The 20,880-nt window shown below is 43.0% G+C and overlaps 1 protein-coding gene across 2 annotated transcripts in view; it reads right to left on the reverse strand.

The window, feature by feature from the left end:
• Positions 1 to 20,880, reverse strand: part of MBTD1 (mbt domain containing 1) — a 105,379-nt gene that overhangs the window by 61,389 nt on the left and 23,110 nt on the right. For both annotated transcript variants that reach the window (XM_089672457.1, XM_089672530.1), the window contains exons 2-5: positions 8,358 to 8,559; positions 6,680 to 6,813; positions 2,720 to 2,834; positions 2,559 to 2,641 (exon numbers count right to left, since the gene is read on the reverse strand). In XM_089672457.1, coding sequence (XP_089528583.1) covers positions 2,559 to 2,641; positions 2,720 to 2,834; positions 6,680 to 6,813; positions 8,358 to 8,559 — 534 coding nt within the window. The remainder of the gene's footprint in view (positions 1 to 2,558; positions 2,642 to 2,719; positions 2,835 to 6,679; positions 6,814 to 8,357; positions 8,560 to 20,880) is intronic.

Raw genomic sequence — 20,880 nt, forward strand, 5'->3', positions numbered from 1 at the left:
ATATGAGCACAGTTGAAATGAATTACAAATGTATGGTTAGATTGTATATGACACTGAGTAAGGCACATAAACAACAAGTAGATGTTTCACCTTTATGTGGGAGAGTATGTGGGGAAAAAAGGAACAATGGTACACATATGATGGGATTGCCCGAAAATACAGGATTACTGGCAGGGACTAATACAATATATTCAGGAAATAAGCGGGATTACTGTACAGAGAGACCAGTGGACATGTTTATTTTATAATTTTGAACCTTTAGTAAAACTACACAAGAACAGGGTATTATATAATCTAGTCAGTGCGGCCAAGAGCTTGATTCCCAAATTTTGGCCTGCCGCAGATCCACCAAGTATAAATGACTGGGTTAACAGAGTGGAAAATATCGACAGGATGGGAGGAGTTGTGTCATATTGAGGAGGATGGACGAGAAAATGTGGAGTAGCTGGTTGGTTTTTAAAACATCAAAAGATATCTGGAATTGGTTGGAATATAGGTGGAAGAGTGTTAGGAGTTCTAATGGAGTACCCGACAGAGAGAAGGAGATAGGAGGGAAGGGATACAGATATAGATAGATAATCAGGTATAGATGATCAGGTAGGTATTATCTATAGATAGATAATAAGACAGGATAGAAACTAGGATTGTGGTATGGACTAGGGAAAATGGAGGGGGGGGGGTGGCAGGGTGAGGTATGGGATAAGACTGTGCAAATGGAATTGTGCCTGTGTCCAAATACATATGGACCTAACTGTAAATCACTGTTGAGACAAGGCTCAAGCTACCAGCAGAAGAACTTCCCAGAAGATGCTAGCCCCAACTATATTCATACACTAGTTATAGTAGAATGTCATGGCAATAGTCAGTGTAACCAAGGTGCTGGAAAAGTACAAAGTAACCAAGCTTATTTACAAAAACAGATCTAAACTTACATGAAAGCAAGTGAAGAGTAGCTCTGGGGTAGGGGATGAACTTTAAATCCACAGCAACTCTGACCAACAGATCAATGAGCCAGGTGGTGGAGAGCCGGACCCACCGGGGGGAAAGAAAAAAACAAACACAACCAACACCATACACAGCCTCCCTCTAATCCCAACTGCTACCACCGATGCCAGGATGTGGGTGGGCACAACCAGGGGCGGACTGACAACTCATGGGGCCCCTGGGCAATAGGGGATCATGGGGCCCGTGTCCTTGTTCAAACTTAAAAAAGCCTATAAAAAAAAGGTACCAGGGGCATCTCATGGGGCCCCCTACTGACCCTGGGCCCTCGGGCAGTGCCCGAGTTTCCAAATGGTCAGTCCGCCCCTGGGCACAGCACGTTTCAGGGATCCACCCATTTTTCAAGTCAGACACTGGACAGTAAAAGACTGGCTTTTATGCCAGCAGGTGGAGGAGCGGTATTGGAGCTAGAGGGGGACCGGGGAAGAAAATTTCCAATGGGATATTGCGTTATTTAAATCTGTCTAATGTGAGTTTAATACTTGGATGGTGGGAATAAAAAGTTTTAAAAGGTAAAGCACTATGTCCTCTATTTCTTCCTGCATGGGGAGTAACACAAGGAGAGGATAATTAGGAGGTCTGAGATAACAAAAGGAGTGTGTAATCCCTGAGGGGATAATCAGCCACCGGAGGATACATCCATTACTCCTAAAGGAAGGATCTCCCAATTTTACCAGCAAAAGTATATGTCTAGCAGGTTCCAGGGAAAGTGAACCGAAAGCGTGTATAGCCTAAATGCAGGCATCAAAGGAGGTGAGCGCACATCTTCACTATTTGAAGGATTCACAAAAGTCACAAATTGAAGAACAACAAGCACCAAGTCACTATATATAAACAATTGTTTATTCAATGGGACTATTATTTTGATGATGTTTGGATTCATACTAATCACTACTAATTATTTATGAGCATTTGGTTATTTTTATTTATGGGAGATCATTTAAATGCCTTTTAGTTGAGAGTTATCAGTTGGTTTATTATTTTTATTATATTAAATGAGGGTATTATGAATATAAATGAAATTGAGGGTATTAGTAAGTACATCATGTCACTAATAGATGATATATGAGCACTTAGTAAAATTTTTTTAGAGGAGTATTTTATGTGGAATTATTTTGATATTTATTTGGAGGAGATTGATTAGTTGAAATTATCTATTTAAATATTTTTTGGTATTTATACACTTTTATTAGTTATTTGTATCATAATTTGAATTAATTTAATGGTAGTAATTTAATTATTATTTATTGAGAAGTATTTAGGAGCGCAACATATATTTGTAGAAGTAGTTTGGAAGTTTATGGAATAATCCATTCAAATGATATCCAATCAGATAGCAAATCATTACACACAGTTGTTGGTAATTAGCCAATCTGACAGATCAAAAGAAAAACTGACTGAGTGGCTAACACTGGGAGCAGCCCAGAAGGGTAGAGTCAAGTTTCTTAGCATCCGTCACCTACTAAGTAAGGGAAAGTAACCTTCCCAGTACATGTGTCCCCAGCGAGTGATAGAGTACAGTTACCATTCACATAATCCATGACAGCTGAACTTACATGTTTGAAGCAAGAGACTGGAGCTGCCACCAGGTTATTGCTAGTGATGTAGGTGCCCCAGTTAAATCCCTCTGCAGTGATTGCTGCAAAATAAGGATGACAAAATTACCAACTCTGAGTACTACATTTGCAGGGAGAATGCACGCAGAGAGAGGACTTACCAGTTTTACTTAACGATTGATTCTTCAGTGTAGCCTGATACTGCGCATAAGCTGCAAGCTTAGCCACAAGTGGCTGTTTTTGGAGAACCTTTGCTCTTTTAGTGGGAGGTTTACCCTAAAAAGGGAGAAGTACATCAGAATAGAACATGCTACAAGGCAGCAATGATTACTGGTAGGCTGAAATGAACTAAGCTGCCCCTGGACTTAGAGACCCTGTCACTCGCACATTCAGGGCAAAATGACAGGGTCTGTGTAAAATTGACCACCTTTATACGGGGGCTCGCCAATACTCTACTGCAAATTACTTGGTGGTACTAGGTATGAGGCAGCGCGTCACCTCCTCTCACAAATGTTTGGTCTGACCTAGCACTGTCATATGTTAAAGTTCTGATTCCAGTTTTTTCAGTGGCAGTAGGAAGGGGCATTGAGAGGGAGTGCAGGATAGAGGAGTATAAGGTGTCTAGGAGTGATCTTTGCACAGATATAGATTAGTACATGAAAGGATTTCATTTAGCAGCAGGCATCAAGATATACTTGCAAATACCTTGTCTGCCTCTATTCTGGGCACGATTTGCAATCCATTACCAGAGCTTTTAGTGGCCAGTAAGGTTCTAATAAATGTTTGTCAAATGTTAGAGATGAGGTCCAAATCAGACAAGTCAATGCCTTTGCTGTGGTCAGAGTGTCTAAGATGGGATCAGAAAAAGTACTTGCAGAATCTCTGTATTAAGCTTTTATGTTACTTTACATACTATAATGCATCTGATAAGTTTCCTGTCAAGCCTAAGTGTAGCCAAAATTAAAACCAGATAAAATCAGCACAAGGGAGTCGGTGAGATGTGTCCCTTGTGCCGACTCCTTCTCCGTACCAGTCCACCACAACCGCTGCTGTAATCTCGGGTGAGGGTTCATACAACTAAAAGGCTGTCACAGGCTCACATCAAGAGAGCCCGAATATGCCATTTTTCTGCCTAGCTGCTCTGTTTGTAGAAGCTGTACTACAGCTTCACCGAATTTAACAGGATCCATGAATGGAGGGGATGGAGCAATCAATCACCTGCCCATACATCAATCTTAGATCCTATTCCATTTATAGAAGCTGCCGTACAGCTACTATGAATGGTGCAGCTAAGTGGAAATAGCAGGCATAGCCGGACTCTTGATGAGAGCCTGTGACCGCCTCTTGTATTAATTCCCACCGCTCCGGGAGTTATGACAGCAGTGGGGGGAAGGTGACAGGTACAAAGGAGGATTTCAACTAAAAAAAGAATTGGTACAAGGGACACATCCTACAGACTGTAAGTTATGTGCTGATTTTTATATTTTTATTTTGAGTTACATTTATGCTTTAATGAAACAATGTCACCCCCTCAATTGTGTCACTGTGCCTGTTCCCATAGGCCCAAGCACTGTAACAATGTCACATGGGAGGAGGTCATATGGTCACCCATACCCAGAAACACCGCGTATTTATTCCAGCTGATATAGAGAAAGAAGTGGCAGGGGATTGCAGAAAAGGTGAGCATCAGTGGGTCAGGGAAGAAAGATCCTTTTCACACAGTGTCCCTTTGTCCTGAATATGTAAAGGGCCAGTGTCTCTTTAAAGAGCACCTGTATGTGTCAACACAATGCTGTGATGGTAGGAGTACAGGACATACTTGTGTTTTCAGGTATGAATGCTTTAGTGTATTATAGAAATGCTGAAACCAGTCAGCCAATCAGCATCTGTAATAATCAAAATGTCTGCTATTGAACTGTTATATCGCCAGTTTACTTCTAAGGGAACGTTTTTTGTGCTAGATACTTATATTCTCTCCCTCTCGGAACAGAAGCCTGTAAGCCTATACTAGCTTTTCCTGAGCTCATCGGGCCAAAACATAAAACAAATGTGCTGTAAAATTTCAGGAATGAAAATTAAAGACTTTAAATTTAACATTTGTATCCTCCTAGAGCAGCAGTGAACCCTGAGTTCAGACAGGAGGTAGGTCATTCTCCTTGGGGGACAGCCAGACACCGTAACTAAACATAGTAAAGAGGTAATATGCGAGCGCTATCCAAAACTATATAAAAGATAGCTGCTAGAACACCAAAAAGGTAACCGAGAATGAACCTTCCAACAGAATACATATAAAAGGTGCAGCGCTAAAATAACAAATAAGAACAGCATATTATAGCATAAAATAAAGTGCAGAGTATCGGATCACACTGAGGTGAACTTGAGTGAATAAAAAGTCCCAAGATAAATGAGGGCCCAACGTGGGGATCCAGTAGATCCTAATGAGTGCGTGGGGCAGGATTCCAGTGTACCACACGGTGAATCTAGGGTAAAAAAAGTGCGCACTCACCAGAAGTGCGTCAAAAGTACATTAATGTTATATTGACACTACAGCTCACAGCAGAAGAGTTTCAGCACCAGAGGCAGTGCTGTCAATCCAGAATTAGTGGGCAGGACTGGGCGTGGCCAGGGGCTGATTGACAGGCTACAGACACGGATCCAAACAGTGGAAACTACAATAACCTCTCTAGTGGGACAAGTTACTACAGCTGTGTCAGTCAGATCACTATAGTAGATGACCGCTACCTGATGTAACAGGATAATTTCACATGCGTATTTTTGACGCACTTCTGGTGAGTGCGCACTTTTTTACCCTAGATTCACCGTGTGGTACACTGGAATCCTGCCCCACACACTCATTAGGATCTACTGGATCCCCACGTTGGGCCCTCATTTATCTTGGGACTTTTTATTCACTCAAGTTCACCTCAGTGTGATCCGATACTCTGCACTTTATTTTATGCGATAATATGCTGTTCTTATTTATGTTATTTTAGCGCTGCACCTTTATATGTACCGTAACTAAACAAGCCATAGTTTATTCCCCTGATTCCCCCCATCAACCGGCAGTGTTGATGAGGGAATACTTCCATTTTGCCATTGTGCTGGCGAGGAGCCTTCCCTGTAGACATCTTACAATGATCACTGTTGGAGGATATAGCTACCAGCAGTAATTGCATACAAAATAATCTGACAGGCTGGTCATACTGAAGTTGACGGATTAACTTCAGTTCAAGCAGCCTGCCCATAGATGGACTGAATCTCAACTGGTCCCTGCTGAAGCAATCGAGATTTGACCCATCTACGGCCGGCTTTACATCATTCTGCTTTGATGGGGAGAGAATACAAGTGACAACACACATCTAGAATAAAAAGCAAAGGCTACCTCCAGTACTGCCCTCATTTACAGCATATTTTTTATAAAACACTACAGGTGCAATTTAAACTTGTCAGACATTCACCAACAATCTCTGCTCACTTTTATATTCACACGTGAAACCCATCAGTAAGTGTACTGTGGCAAACAAATCAGCCTCTGCCAACAAAGACATGCTCCATAGCAGTGCTACCAGCTATAGTGCTACACTCAATACACAGTGCTTTGGTATTTAAAGGGGATTTCCACTTTTAGATTAAAAGAAACCTTTGCATTGAATAAATAGATTTTCCCCCCAAAAAAAGAAACCTTTGCAACAATGTAATCAGCAGGCTGTGGCACTGCTTAAAGTGGAAATGAAGGAGATGACCTCTCCTTAGGTGCCAACTTCCACTTTAGGACCATAGTGGAAAACCCCTTCAAGGGTTTGTATAGAAGAGGGTGTGTTTACCATGTACCTGTGTTGGCCCGCATTAACCAGCCAGTGAACCACGGTCAACCCACCTGTATGGGATCAGCAAGCGCTGGTATACAGAATTTCAAGTGCAACTAGGGAGTTCATGAAACAAGTGGAATCCGTGATTGTGTGCGTGCTTTTTTTTTTTAGGCGTATACCTGGGCACAGACATGCGGTCACATAGCGGTGAAATGACGGTGGTTCATCATAACGGGCAACGAAGCCCTGTTCATCTATACAAACCCTAAACCAAGTAGACGTGATAAGCAAGGGTGTTTCTCAGCCTGCTACCTGTAGCCTCGCCAGGATGCTTGCCTTCTTAGAGTTTGAGGAATAGCTTCGGGAGCAGGAGACGCTACAGAACCTCTTTGTCTTTGAGTAAAATGCATCCCTAACCCCGACCATTCCGCACATTTCACAGGTTGCTGTAAAGAGGAAAAAGAAAAAGAAAATGCATTAAGGCCCTAGATAACCTCTTAAAGAGGTTCCATCGCTAATATTATCATTGTGTACTCTTTATTTGAAAGCCTTGCACTGAGCTGTGGGAGAGGCTGAAGAAGGGAGAATGCTTTGCTGAAAGCTGGAATTAGAAGATGCTGTAAGGTCTGGGTTCCAGGCAGGGGCGGACTGACCATTTGGAAACTCAGGGACTGCCCGAGGGCCTGGGGTCAGTAGGTGGCCCCATGAGATACCCCTGGTACCTTTTTCATAGGCTTTTTTGAATTTGGGCAAGGACACGGGGGCCCCATGATCCCCTATTGCCCGGGAGGTCAGTAGGGGGCCCCATGAGATGCCCCTGGTACCTTTTTCATAGGTTTTTTTGAGTTTGGGCAAGGACACAGGGGCCCCATGATCCCCTATTGCCGGGGGCCCCATGAGTTGTCAGTTCACCCCTGGTTCCAGGCACTCCTCCTCCACTAGCTCTCCACGTCGACAAAAATGGATACATTAAAAAAAAAAAAAATACAAGGTCCTAAATAACCAAAATACTTACCTACAGTAAATCCACAGTCACATGACACTTCAGGTCCCAAGTCATGTGTCTCATTTTTTGCAGAGGAGGAGGATCCTTCTTTAGGCGCCCACATCACTGCCTACATAACATGGACCAGCAGCAGGATCCTCAGAAGACTGCAGCAAAGATGATGCCACGAAAAAGTGACTAGTCTACTGAAGCGCTAGATCCACCAGCTGAGACTCCTAGAAGCGGTGCTGACAAGGGTTGGTGGACTTAGGCAGGAAGAAATTAAAAAAAAGCATCTAAAAAGGGACCCATTAAAAAAAAAAAAACTGCTTAAAGGAATGGGGGCGGGGGGGGTGGTAGGAAGAAGAGGGATGGGCGTGTCTGGAAATTAACCAGTGTAAACCTTGAACCTCCTCCTGCAGCCAGTTGGGTTTCTCCATTCAATTTTTAAAAGGATAAGGCCACCATTGGTAACATGTTACATCCGTATTCAGGGTGTAACATGTAACATATTACTGATGTAGCGCCCCTGCTCAACCCCGAGCCCCCGCTATGACATGTGATCTTCTCCCCGTAGCTGTCAGAAATGAAAAAAAAAAAAAAAGCGCGGCCACATCATTCATTCATAGAGTTCCGTGAATGGAAGAACTACAACTACTGTCAGCTACCGTTACCATTGCGGCTGATGGCTTGTACTTCTCAATGAACTACTAGTACACTGGTGAGTGCTCTGGGAGTCCATTTATTCTTCCATCATTCAGTAACTGCCTGTCGGTATGAGCTATGGGCAGACGGCTACACTGACAGTTTGAAGAGCCTTGCATTGCACATGCGATCTGCTGATTGAGGGTGCAAGGTTTTACATGCTCCTAATAATAAAAATATAATAATAAATCATCTGCAAAAAGAAGTGCATGTATTTATTTTTTTAAAGGTGAACTTATCCTTTAAAACTTGCAGAAAAAAAGCAATATACTTTTAGTAAATGGGGACCTGGGTGCTTACCCATTCCAGATTTCCCATCGGGATAAGTGTACACCTGCCCATTGTTTTTTATAATGGGCAGGCTGGACTGTAGTGGTGCCACCTCCTCTTCACTCTCATCAGAGCTGGAGCTACTGCTGGTGTCCTCACTGCAGCTATCATACCCGTCAAACATTCCGAACGAATCCCGTCTTTTCCGCACAGTACTTGAAGAATGGTCAGCCTGTTGCAAGACAAAAAAGTCAGGAGCTCAAATTTTATGTACATGGAAGACAATAACTGAATGACATTAAATCATAAGCAATGGATTTTTGGATTTAAATTTTTTATATTTTAAATTTAATTTAAAACTTTTTTTTTCTCATCTTTTGCTGTATATCAACACTGTTGATCTCTTATGGCTTCTTTGCTGCCACTTTTGTCCATAGGCACTTTGATAAAAAGACAGTGCTAACAAACCCTCAAAAGCGTTATAGCAAACTATTAACCTGTGTTATCAAATGCATCCATATAAAAGTATATCACAAATATATTACAATAAATTAATTCGTTCAAATATATGCCATATAATTTCCGGAATATAGGTCAGTAAAATGTAAAAAATCCATGTGATTAAATGTCCAGGTGCTAATAAAAGGAATATTTAATAATAGCGGTCTTTTATTTTTTGTTCTTCCTTTATAAAGTGGTAATACTATGAGTAACTAATGTAATCTCATGCCCACCTGCGATACTATGCCCACCCATGAATCAACGCACTCACCAGATTATAATGAACCTCAAGGTTTGTAGCTATTCTGTAACATGTTTTATTTAACCACTTGACTCCCAGGCCGATTCTAATACTTCTCGCATACATGTAAAAATCTGCATTTTTTTTTTTTTGCTAGAAAATTACTTAGAACCCCCAAAACATTATATATTTTTCTTAAGCAGCAGACCTAGACAATAAAATGGTGGGTGTGGCAATTTTGTATGCCACATGGTATTTGTGTATTTCTTCTCAAAAATTGGCTTTTGAAAAACCGCTGCACAAATACACACAACCACAGTATAATACCCAATTGATTGTTAAAATATAAAAGATGATGTTACACCGAGTAAATAGATACCAAACATGTCAAGCTTTAAAATTGTGCATGTGGAAGGGTGACAAACTATGGTAGCTAAAAAATTTTCATAGCAACGCTTTAAAAGCTATTACAGGCTACCAGTTGAGAGTTACACGGGAGGTCTGGTGCTAGAATTATTGTTCTCCCTAGAATGTTCATGGCGATAACTCACATGCGTGGTGCAAACACCATTCATATATATGTGAGCAACCTATGTATGTGTTCACCTTTGCCGCATGAGCACAGGAGGACGACAGGGGTGCTTTAAAAAATGTTTATAATAAATTAAAACATTTATTTTTACATTGGCTTTTTTTTTTTTTAATTTCTTTTATTGCTGTCGCAAAGGATGAACAACATCCCTTGTGATAGCTGGAGCAGTGACAGGTCCTCTTTATGGAGTGATCTGGGGTTAATCTGTGGTTTAACTGCTCTCTAATCACTCCCCCTTATGCTCTAAAGCAGTCTTTCTCAACCAGGGTGCCCAGGCACCCTGGGGTGCCTTGAGGTGTCTTCTGGGGTGCCTTGGCAAAATGTCTAAAAATTGGCCAAAACTTGTATACAAGCCAGAGGGTGGAGCAAGCCTACCTTTTAGTTACACAAAGCCACAGGTTTTCATTGTGCACCATTATGACCTTCTAGCCGCTGCCATCCTGACAACCAATGACATCATCAGTTGATAAGGAGGATGTCAGCTGCCTGCACAGCATCCTAGTTTGACCCTCCCCCGCCCCTCTCCATCAGTGCTGGGGTCACATTAGCTCAGTGATGGAAAAAAACTGAGGGAGAAGAGAAACATTGGAATACTAGTCAGTACCAGGGTGCAAAAGTGTATTTTCTTTGGAAGAATAAATCACCTCTAATGTTGGGTGTCCTACATGTCACCGGCACTACACTCAGGGGTGTACATGACACGGGCACGACTGACACTCAGGGGTGTACATGCCACCTGCACTACACTCAGGGGTGTACATGTCACCGGCACAACCGACACTCAGGGGTGTACATGTCACTGGCACAACACTCAGGGGTGTACATGTCACTGGCACAACACTCAGGGGTGTACATGTCACTGGCACAACACTCAGGGGTGTACATGTCACCGGCACGACACTTTATATTTCTACAAACATTAACCCCGCCATTACGTTCAACAGGCCCAGTGAACACAATCCATTTTGCGGAAAGGTGGCACCCCACAACTGAGTGCAATACATATGGCTCTGGTGCACTACTGCAGAGTTCCAGGGTTTAACCATTTGCCCCCCCTCCCCCAGTCCTATAGCAGTTTTACTGCTACAGGGCAGCATTCCAGTGCAAAAAAAAAAAAATAAATAAAATCACATAAATGTAATTTTGCACTTTCGCCACACGGGGGCACACGCACACTGCCGGAGGAGATCTTCAGAAGTGAACTGTCACAGCACAAAACGATCTGCAAGCCCTGGTGAGCAAGTGTCAGCACCTGCAGATAGTCAGTCAGGAAGGAGATATGGCTATGTTTACAGAGCACTGTTGTGACAGTGGAAAGTCCTGAATCGTTTCTCTCTGTAGAGCCGAGAACATGATTCATCACTTCCCATAGTAAAAGCATCACCTAGTGTACACCAAGCACAAAGCTAAGCACACACTTAACCCTTTGATCACCCTAGATGTTAACCCCTTCCCAGCCAGTGTCATTAGTCCAGTGACAGTGCACATTTGTAGCACTGATCACTGTATCAGTATCACTGGTTCCAACAAATTTAGTAATTTAGTGTAAAAACGTCCGCTGCAATATCACAGTCTCGCTATAAGTTGAAGATGGCCACCATTACTAGTATAAAAAAAAAATTCCAGTATATGTACCAAAGTTGGTAGACACTATAATTTTTGCACAAAACTAATCAATATACACTTATTGGGGTTTTTTTTTGTTTTTTTTTTTAAAATCACAAATATGTAACAGAATGCATTTCGGTCTAAATTTAAGAAGAAATTAGATTTTTTTAATTTTTTTTATTGGATAGGTTTTACAGCAGAAAATAAAGAATACTGTTCTTTTTTTTCAAAATTGTCGGTCTTTTTTGTTTTTGTAGCACAAAAAGTAAAAACCGCAGAACACGGTGCGATTCTGATGCAGTGTGTGGAATTCGCACAGAAACAGCTGCGAATTCCGCACCGTATCAGTGTGAACCCGGGCTCAATGTTATTAGAAACCACTTTCCTATTTAACCTACAGCTCTGTATTATTCTGTAAAATGCAATGCAATATGACAACCTGGAGGACTCTGTACACAGATGATGTATGGACCGCACTCATGAAATGTCATTTCCTGATTATGTGATTAGCTCACTGATTTTCCCAGAAGTCTGCACTAAGCTACAAGTCGGATTTTGCAACAAAAATTTCATTTTTGGCAAGATACTCAAAGCGCAACTCTACTTTTGTGGGGGGGGGGGGGGAAATTAGCAAATGAAATAATATAGCGCACACAATTGCATCACAAGTCATATTGTAACTGAATTTTTTCAAACATTACCATTACTTTTCAATCTGCAGTGCTGTAAATTCCTGTAAGATGCAATATGGCTACCTGGAAGTGTTCTCTGGAATGGCCCCAGAATATGTCATTTCCTGCTTTTGTGATTGACTCATTGATTTCCCCAAAAGTCTGCACTAAGATACAAGTCATATTTTTGGCATCGTCTGCAGCAAAAATGTCATTTTTGGCAAAATATTCCCTATGTGAAATCATGTCTAACGGGATGCAGACCCTGCAATTTTCCACATTAGTGCCCTGCAGGAGCAACAGCTAATTGATAATCAGTCACTCCCATACAGATTCACTCTGCACACGGACACAGGGAAACAAACATCTACCATATTTTTCGCTTCATAAGACGCACTTTTTTCCCTCAAAAAAAACGGGGGGAAATGTCTGTGCGTCTTATGGAGCGAATATGGAGCAGCTGGACCGGTATTCCCGCCGCTGTGATAGAATACCAGGCCAGCCGCTCGGCTCTACTGTGCAGAAGAACCCGCTCCCCGATCCAGCTGTGTCCTGCCTTCACCGGCCGTCTTCTCTCCCTGGCGCCAGCATCTTCAGTGTGGGCACCTGACTGTGACAGCTTGCAGCTTCACAGCCGGGTGCCCACTGCGCATGTGTGAGGAGCGCTGCGCTTTGTGAATGGCCACCTGTAGTCTTCTGGGACCTGTCACGTGTTCCACAAGACTACGGGGAGGACAACTCCGCGGAAATGAGAGCAGGTACCTGTCAAATTCGGGTGCCCCCCCAGCTTCACAATGGTCAGCAATCTCCGGTCATCTCCTGTACTGCGTCCGCAGTCTCCGGTCATCTCCTGTACTGCGTCCGCAGTCTCCGGTCATCTCCTGCACTGCGTCCGCAGTCTCCGGTCATCTCCTGTACTACGTCCGCAGTCTCCGGTCATCTCCTGCACTGCGTCCGCAGTCTCCGGTCATCTCCTGCACTGCGTCCGCAGTCTCCGGTCATCTCCTCTACTGCGTCCGCAGTCTCCGGTCATCTCCTGCACTCCGTCCGCAGTCTCCGGTCATCTCCTGTACTACGTCCGCATTCCACTGGTTCAGAATAATTTTTTCTTGGTTTCTTACTCTAAAATCTAGGTGCGTCTTATGGAGCGAAAAATAAGGTACTTCTTCAGAATAACAAAAGGTAGGAATCTACAACAAAGTTTGTTAAAATCCTTGAAATTTACATAGATCGCCCAGAGGGGAATGTTTTTTTTTTTCCCTCAACAAAGGCTGGAATTACTCTTTAAAGGGAAATCACGTCTAAAGGGATGCAGACCCTGCTACTTTCCTCATTAGAGCCCTGCAAGTGCAGCAGCTGATCGATAATTATAATATTTCCATATAGATTCACTCTCTAAATGGACACAACTCAGCCCCACCAAGGGACACAGCAGAACCCCCCCAGGAACTGGACTACTCACCATTTTGCTAGGTGGATCTGAAGGCTGCAGTGATTCTTCAAATCCGGAATCCTGTTCAGATACGGAGCATGGTGAACTTACATCTTTGTGAGGAGAGATCAAAGGTTGCGCTAATTCTTCAAGTCTAGGGATCTGGTTGAACATTGAGCATGCAGGGGAACTTGCATGGCTGGGAGGAGACATCAAATGCTGCCCTGAATGTGCAGGTTTGGGGGCCTGGGATGGCACTGACCAGGCAGATTTTATCACATAGCTACGAGCAGAAACCTGAGGAATTGTTTCTTCAAATCTGGGGGGCTGGTGGGACACTGAGCATCCAGATGCAGTCAAACGGTAGTGATGAGCAAACCGAGGCTGCGTTGAATCTTTAGGTCTGGTGGCCTGGTGATACACTGAACTAGTAGATACACTTGCATGGTAGGGTGGACGAAGCAGAGGCTGCAATATACTTTCGTGACTGGGCTCTTGGAAAGATAGGGGGCTTGCAGATGTATTTGCATGGGTGTGAGGAAAGATCAGAGGATGCTGCGATTCTCCAAATCTGGGGGCCTGGTGGTTCACTGGGCAAGCAGATACATTTGCATGGTCACGTGGAGGAAGTAAAGACCGCAGTACATCTCCACGTCTGGGCACCTGGTGGGACACTGGGCTTGCAACTGCATTTGCATGTGTGTGAGGAGAGATCAGAGTGTGCGGGGATTTCCCAAATCTGGAGGCCTGGAGGTTCACTGTGCATCCAAATAGATTTGCAGGACCAATTGGAGGAAGCACAGTCTGCAGTGAATCCCCATGGCTAGGCACCTGGTGAGATGCTGAGCTTGCAGATGCACCCACATGGCTGCAAGGAGAAGGGAAAGGTTGCTTTGCTTCTCCAAGTCTAGGGTCCTGGTAGGCCACCAAACATTGAGAGATATGCAAATGGTGAGGAACAAGCACAGCCTGTGGTGAAAATCCATGTTTTAGTGCTTGGTGAGACACCAAGTAAGCAGTTGGATGAAATAGACAAGATCTCTTCTTGGGGTGCTTGTAAAGCAAAAGCATCTGGACAGCAATCTTCTAGTTTCAATCTCCAGCCTTGAAACAGGAGAGCTGAGAAAGAAGTCTTCTCTCCTTAGACCCCAACACTGAACTAAGGCTGACTTCCTGTACATGTGCCCTAGAGGTGGGGCTAAGCCTTCTACCTCTGGATGCCCAGCCTTCTAAAAGGAAACCACCTACCTTGTGCCCTGTTTTCCAAATGCCTCAAAACAGAAAGAGGGGAAAAAAAAGCTTTGGTTTTACTGTCCTAGCTTTGTATTTTATAACCATCTGAGCACTCTACTGTTCAGCCCTAAGTTGCACATATTTATGCTTCTGTATATATTTGCTGTCTTTTGCACTTCTTTGTAAACCTTCAGATGCTTAATAGTAAACGTACATTTTAACTAAATGGCATTAGTGTGCCAAGACACTGTGTTTTAACCTCCTCGGCGGTATGATTCTTTCCGATTTTTTGTGCTAAAAGCGGTACCATTTTTTGCATGGAAATATGTAGTTTTTTTATTGTAGGCTGTAATTTTTAGGAATAACTCACTGAAATCTGTCCGAACAAGAGTCTAGTAAACATCCCGAATATGATAAAACTTGCAACACAAAATCATAAATTATAATTTAATAAATAAGCATAAAAAATAATATAATAATAATAAATTTAATTCAATAATATAATCAAACCAAAAACACTGAAATTTGAAATACAGAGGCAAATTTGCACATCGCTGAGCAAAGTTGCAAAATCGTTTTCAGTGTCTGATGACGAATTTCCCCCACGAATCATCACTCAATTCTGCAAGTGGTGATGTAAAGGGATGCTTTTTGGATGCCATGGACTTTTCTAAGTTTCCAGGCAGAAAGAACAGTCAAAATGCAGGCAGGGCGCAGGACAAAGCAGTAGGGACAAAATATATGTGAAATGCATTGAAACAGCAATGACAGCAAAAATGATATTTTTTAAAAATTTCAAATTTCCCGCCGGCACCCGTCCGTCCCGACGTCACAGGGACTGGAACACGGAAGCCGGATGCCGGCATCAGCTGGAGGAGATGGCCGGGGACGATGCAGGGGACACATCGTGGGAGCGAAGGACAAGATAAGTGCTGCAGGGACCCCCTGAACAACGCCGCATGGTAAGCCCGAGTGTAGCTCGGGGTTACCGCTCTTGGTATTGAAATTTTACCCCGAGCTACACTCGGGAATACCGCTAAGGAGGTTAAGCAATTTAACATTTTTTGCTTTCACCTTTTTTCATCCTTTGTTACATCTCAGTACTGCTGATCTTCTTGCTGTCTCATGGCAGCCTCTTCTTGTCTGTATGAACTCCAGCAATGGCTGCATGGGATTTCTCAGAGCGTGACAACAGTGGACCATGCCTGCAGAATATGCACTGAAAAGGCCATACAGTGGATATAAAAAGTCTACACACCCCTGTTAAAATGTCAGGTTTCTGTGATGTAAAAAAATGAGACAAAGATAAATCATTTCAGAACTTTTTCCACCTTTAATGTAACCTACAAACTGTACAACTCAGTTGAACAAACAAATCTTTTAGGTGGAGGGAAGTAAAAATAAAAACTAAAATAATATGGTTGCATAAGTGTGCACACCCTTAAACTAATACTTTGCTGAAGCACATTTTGATTTTATTACAGCACTCAGTCTTTTTGGGGAGGAGTCTATCAGTATGGCACATCTTGACTTAGCAATATTTGCTCACTCTTCCTTGGAAAAACACTCAAAATCTGTCAGACTGAGGGCATCTCCTGTGCACAGACCTCTTCAGATTACCCCAGATTTTCGATCGGATTCAGGTCTGGGCTCTGGTTCGGCCATTCCAAAACGTTCATCTTCTTCTGGTGAAGCCATTCCTTTGTTGATTTGGATGTATGCTTTGGGTCGTGTCATGCTGAGATGAAGTTCCTCTTCATGTTCAGCTTTCTAACAGATGCATGAAGGTTTTGTAGCAATATTGACTGGTATTTGGAACTGTTTATAATTCACTGTACCTTTACTAAGGCCCCAGTTCCAGCTGAAGAAAAACAGCCCCAAAGCATGATGCAAAAACAACACCAAACATATCTTTTGGAATTATGGCCAAAAAGTTCAACCTTGGTTTCATCAGACCATAACACATTTTCCCACATGCTTTTGGGAGACTTCAAATGTGGTTTTGCAAAATTTAGCCAGGCTTGGATGTTTTTCTTCTTGAGAAAAGGCTTCCGTCTTGCCACTCTACCCCATAGCCCACACATACAGCGAAGGAAATAAGTATTTGATCCCCGGCTGATTTTGATTGTTTGCCCACTCACAAAGAAATGATCAGTCTAAAAATCAAAAGGTAGGTGTATTGTAACACAGACAGAATAGCAACAAAAAAATTCAAAAGAAATGCATGTCTAACAAATGATGACTGATTTACATGTTCATGAGGGAAATATGCATTTGATCACCTATCATTCAGCAGAATTTCTGGCTACCAGGTGTCTTTCATACATTTTGTCATTCACAAAACATGACTTAGTACTTGGTGGCAAATCCCTTGTTGGCAATCACAGAGGTCAGACGTTTCCTGTAGTTGGCCACCAGGTTTGCACACATCTCAGGAGGGATTTTGGCCCACTCCTCTTGGCAGATCCTCTCCAAGTCATTAAGGTTTGGTGGCTGACGTTTGGCAACATGAACGTTCAGCTCCCTCCACAGATTTTCAATCGGATTAAGGTCTGGAGACTGGCTAGGCCACTCCAAGACCTTAATGTGCTTCTTCTTGAGCCACTCCTTTGTTGCCTTGGCCGTGTGTTTTGGGTCATTGTCATGCTGGAACACCCATCCACGACCCATTTTCAATGTCCTGGCTGAGGGAAGAAGGTTCTCACAGAAGATTTGACAGTACATTGCCCCGCCCATTGTCCATTTGATGCGGATCAGTTGTCCTGTCCCCTTAGCAGAAAAACACCCCCAAAGCAGAATGTTTCCACCACGTTTTACAGTTGGGATGGTGTTCTTGGGGTCATAGAAAGCATTCCTGCTCTTCCAAACAGGGAGAGTTGAGCTGATGCCAAAGAGCTCGATTTTGGTCTCATCTGACCACAACACTTTCAACCAGTCCTCCTCTGCATCATTCAGGTGTTTAGTGGCAATCTTCAGACTGGCATGGACATGTGCTTTCTTGAGCAGAGGGACCTTGCGGGCACTGCAGGATTTCAATCCTTGTCAGCGTAGGGTGTTACCAATTGTTTTCTTGGTGACTGTGGTCCCAGCTGCATGGAGATCATTGACAACATCCTCATGTGTAGTTCTGGGATGATTCCTCACTGTTCTCATGATCACTGACACTCCACGAGGTGAGATCTTACATGGTGCACCAGACCTAGGGAGACTGACAGTTGTTTTGTGTTTCTTCCATTTGCGAATGATTGCACCAACTGTTGTCACCTTCTCACCAAGCTTCTTGGTGATAGTTTGGTAGCCCAGTCCAGCCTTGTGTAGGTATACAGTTAAGGAAATAAGTATTTGATCCCCTGCTGGTTTTGAATGTTTGCCCACTCACAAAGAAATTATCAGTCTAAAAATCTAATGGTAGGTGTATTGTAACACAGAGACAGAATAGCAACAAAAATTCAAAAGAAATTCATGTCTAACAAATGATGACTGATTTGCATGTTGATGAGGGAAATAAGTATTTGATCCCATATCATTCAGCAGGATTTCTGGCTACCAGGTGTCTTTCATACAGGTAACAAGCTGAGATTAGAAGCAGTCTCTTAAAGGGAGTGCTGCTAATCTCATTTTGTTACCTGTATAAAAGACACCTGTCCACAGGAGCAATCAAACAATCAGACTCCAAACTCTCAACCATGGCAAAGACCAAAGAGCTGTCCAAGGATGTCAGGGACAAGATTGTAAACCTACACAAGGCTGGACTGGGCTATCAAACTATCGCCAAGCAGCTTGGTGAGAAGGTGACAACAGTTGGTGCAATCATTCGCAAATGGAAGAAACACAAACAGCTGACAGTCTCCCTAGGTCTGGTGCACCATGCAAGATCTCACCTCCTGGAGAGTCAATGATCATGAGAACAGTGAGGAATCATCCCAGAACTACACATGAGGATCTTGTCAATGATCTCCAGGCAGCGGGGACCTCAGTAACCAAGAAAACAATTGGTAACACACTAAGCCAACAAGGATTGAAATTCTGCAGTGCCCGCAAGGTCCCTCTGCTCAAGAAAGCACATCCAGGCCCATCTGAAGTTTGCTACTGAACATCTGAATGATACAGAGGAGGACTGATTGAAAGTATTGTCATCAGATGAGACCAAAATCCAGCTCTTTGGCATCAACTCAACTTGCCGTGTTTGAAGGAGGAGGAATGCTTCCTATGACCCCAAGAACACCATCCCAACTGTCAAACATGGTGGTAGAAACATTCTGCTTTGCGGGTGTTTTTCTGCTAAGGGGACAGGACAACTGATCTGCATCAAATGAACAATGGGCGGGGCAATGTACTGTCAAATCTTGGGTGAGAATCTTCTTCCCTCAGCCAGGGCATTGAAAATGGTTCATGGATGGGTGTTCCAGCATGACAATGACCCAAAACACACAGCCAAGGCAACAAAGGAGTGGCTCAAAGAGAAGCACATTAAGATCCTGGAATGGCCTAGCCAGTCTCCAGACCTTAATCCGATTGAAAATCTGTGGAGGGAGCTGAAAGTTCGAGTTGACAAACGTCAGCCACCAAACCTTAATGACTTAGAGAGGATCTGCCAAGAGGAGTGGGCAAAAATCCCTCCTGAAATGTGTGCAAACCTAGTGGCCAACTACAGGAAAAATCTGACCTCTGTGATTGCCAACAAGGGATTTGCCACCAAGTACTAAGTCATCTTTTGTGAAGGGGATCAAATACTTATTTCCCTCATGAACACGTAAATCAGTGCATAATTTGTTAGACATGCAATTCTTTTCAATTTTGTGTTGCTATTCTGTCTCTCAGTGTTACAATACACCTACCATTTGATTTTTAGACTGATCATTTCTTTGTGAGTGGGCATTCAACATCAGCAGGGGATCAAATACTTACTTCCTTCACTTTATGAAGAATGTGGGAGATTGTTGTCACAAGTAATACACAGTCAGTACTTGCCAGATATTCTTGCAGCTCCTTTAATGTTGCTGTAGGCCTCTTGGCAGCCTCCCAGACCAGTTCTCTTCTTGTCTTCATCAATTTTGGAGGGACGTCCAGTTCTTGGTAATGTCACTGTTGCGCCATATTTTCTCCACTGATGACTATCTTCACTGTGTTCCATGGTATATCTAATGCCTTGGAAATTCTTTTGCACCCTGACTGATCTCTTTTAACACAGAGATCCCTCTGATGCTTTGGAAGCTCTCTGCGGACCATGGCTTTTGCTGTAGGATGCGACTGAAGAAAATGTCAGGAAAGACCTACTAGAACAGCTGAACTTTATTTGGGGTTAATCAGAGGCACTTTAAATGATGGCTGGTGTGTACTGACTCCTATTTAGCATGATTTTTAATGAGATAGTTTAATTCTGAACACTGCTACATCCCCAGTTAGAAGAGTGTGTGCACATTTATGCAACCACATTATTTTAGTTTTTCACGTTTACTCCCTCCCCCTAAAATATTTTTTCAATTGAGCTGTAGTTTATAGGTCACATTAAAAAGGAGGAAAAAGTTCTGAAATGATTTATCTTGGTCTAATTTTTTTACATCACAGAAACCTGACATTTTAATAGGGGTGTGTAGACTTTTTATATCCACTGTATGTGGGTTACACCAAAAGCCCATGGGACAGAATTAAAAAGTTGAAGAGTGTTGCCACCATATAACAGGATGTGCCTCTACAAAGACCTTCATGGCAAGATCGCCATGTATTGTTTTAAAGTGGAATTAAACGCCGCTAACTTTTTTTTTTTTTTAAATGGGCTCCATGTTAGTACATTATGGTAGAATTACCTCTCAAATGCAGTCCTCTAGCACGCTGGTGTCAGCGCTCCAGGTGGTCCTGGGTGGAGGACTGGTTTTTATCACCCCTTAACCGTGTGAACTCAGCCTTACACTTGTGGTATACTGGTAGAATTTCAGCAAATACTTTTCTGCAAATATGGTTGAAATGTCTAATCAGAGGCAGTCACTGTTCGAGTATTCAGACAGCCACAGGTTCTGGTTTTTTTAATTCAATAGCTGGCAATGGACATTCCTCTAACCACAGTTTTTAGCAAGGATGCAGAAATCTATAAGTATATGGGCAGCCTTAGGCTCAGTTCACACTAGCTTTGTCAGCAGGCGTCAGACAGGCGTTTGGGAAGTGTTTTTAACGCTTCTCAAACGCCTATGAAAATTCTGCACATGGCAGCACACAGTTCTGTTCACACTGAAGCGTTAGCATCGCGGCAAAACTGACGCCTTGTGTGGAGTCAGGAG

The sequence above is a fragment of the Staurois parvus genome, unplaced genomic scaffold (genome assembly GCF_062004578.1).
Source record: "Staurois parvus isolate SC_StPar_1 unplaced genomic scaffold, SC_StPar_1.0 ptg000003l, whole genome shotgun sequence".
In the NCBI taxonomy this organism is placed as follows: Eukaryota; Metazoa; Chordata; class Amphibia; order Anura; family Ranidae; genus Staurois; species Staurois parvus.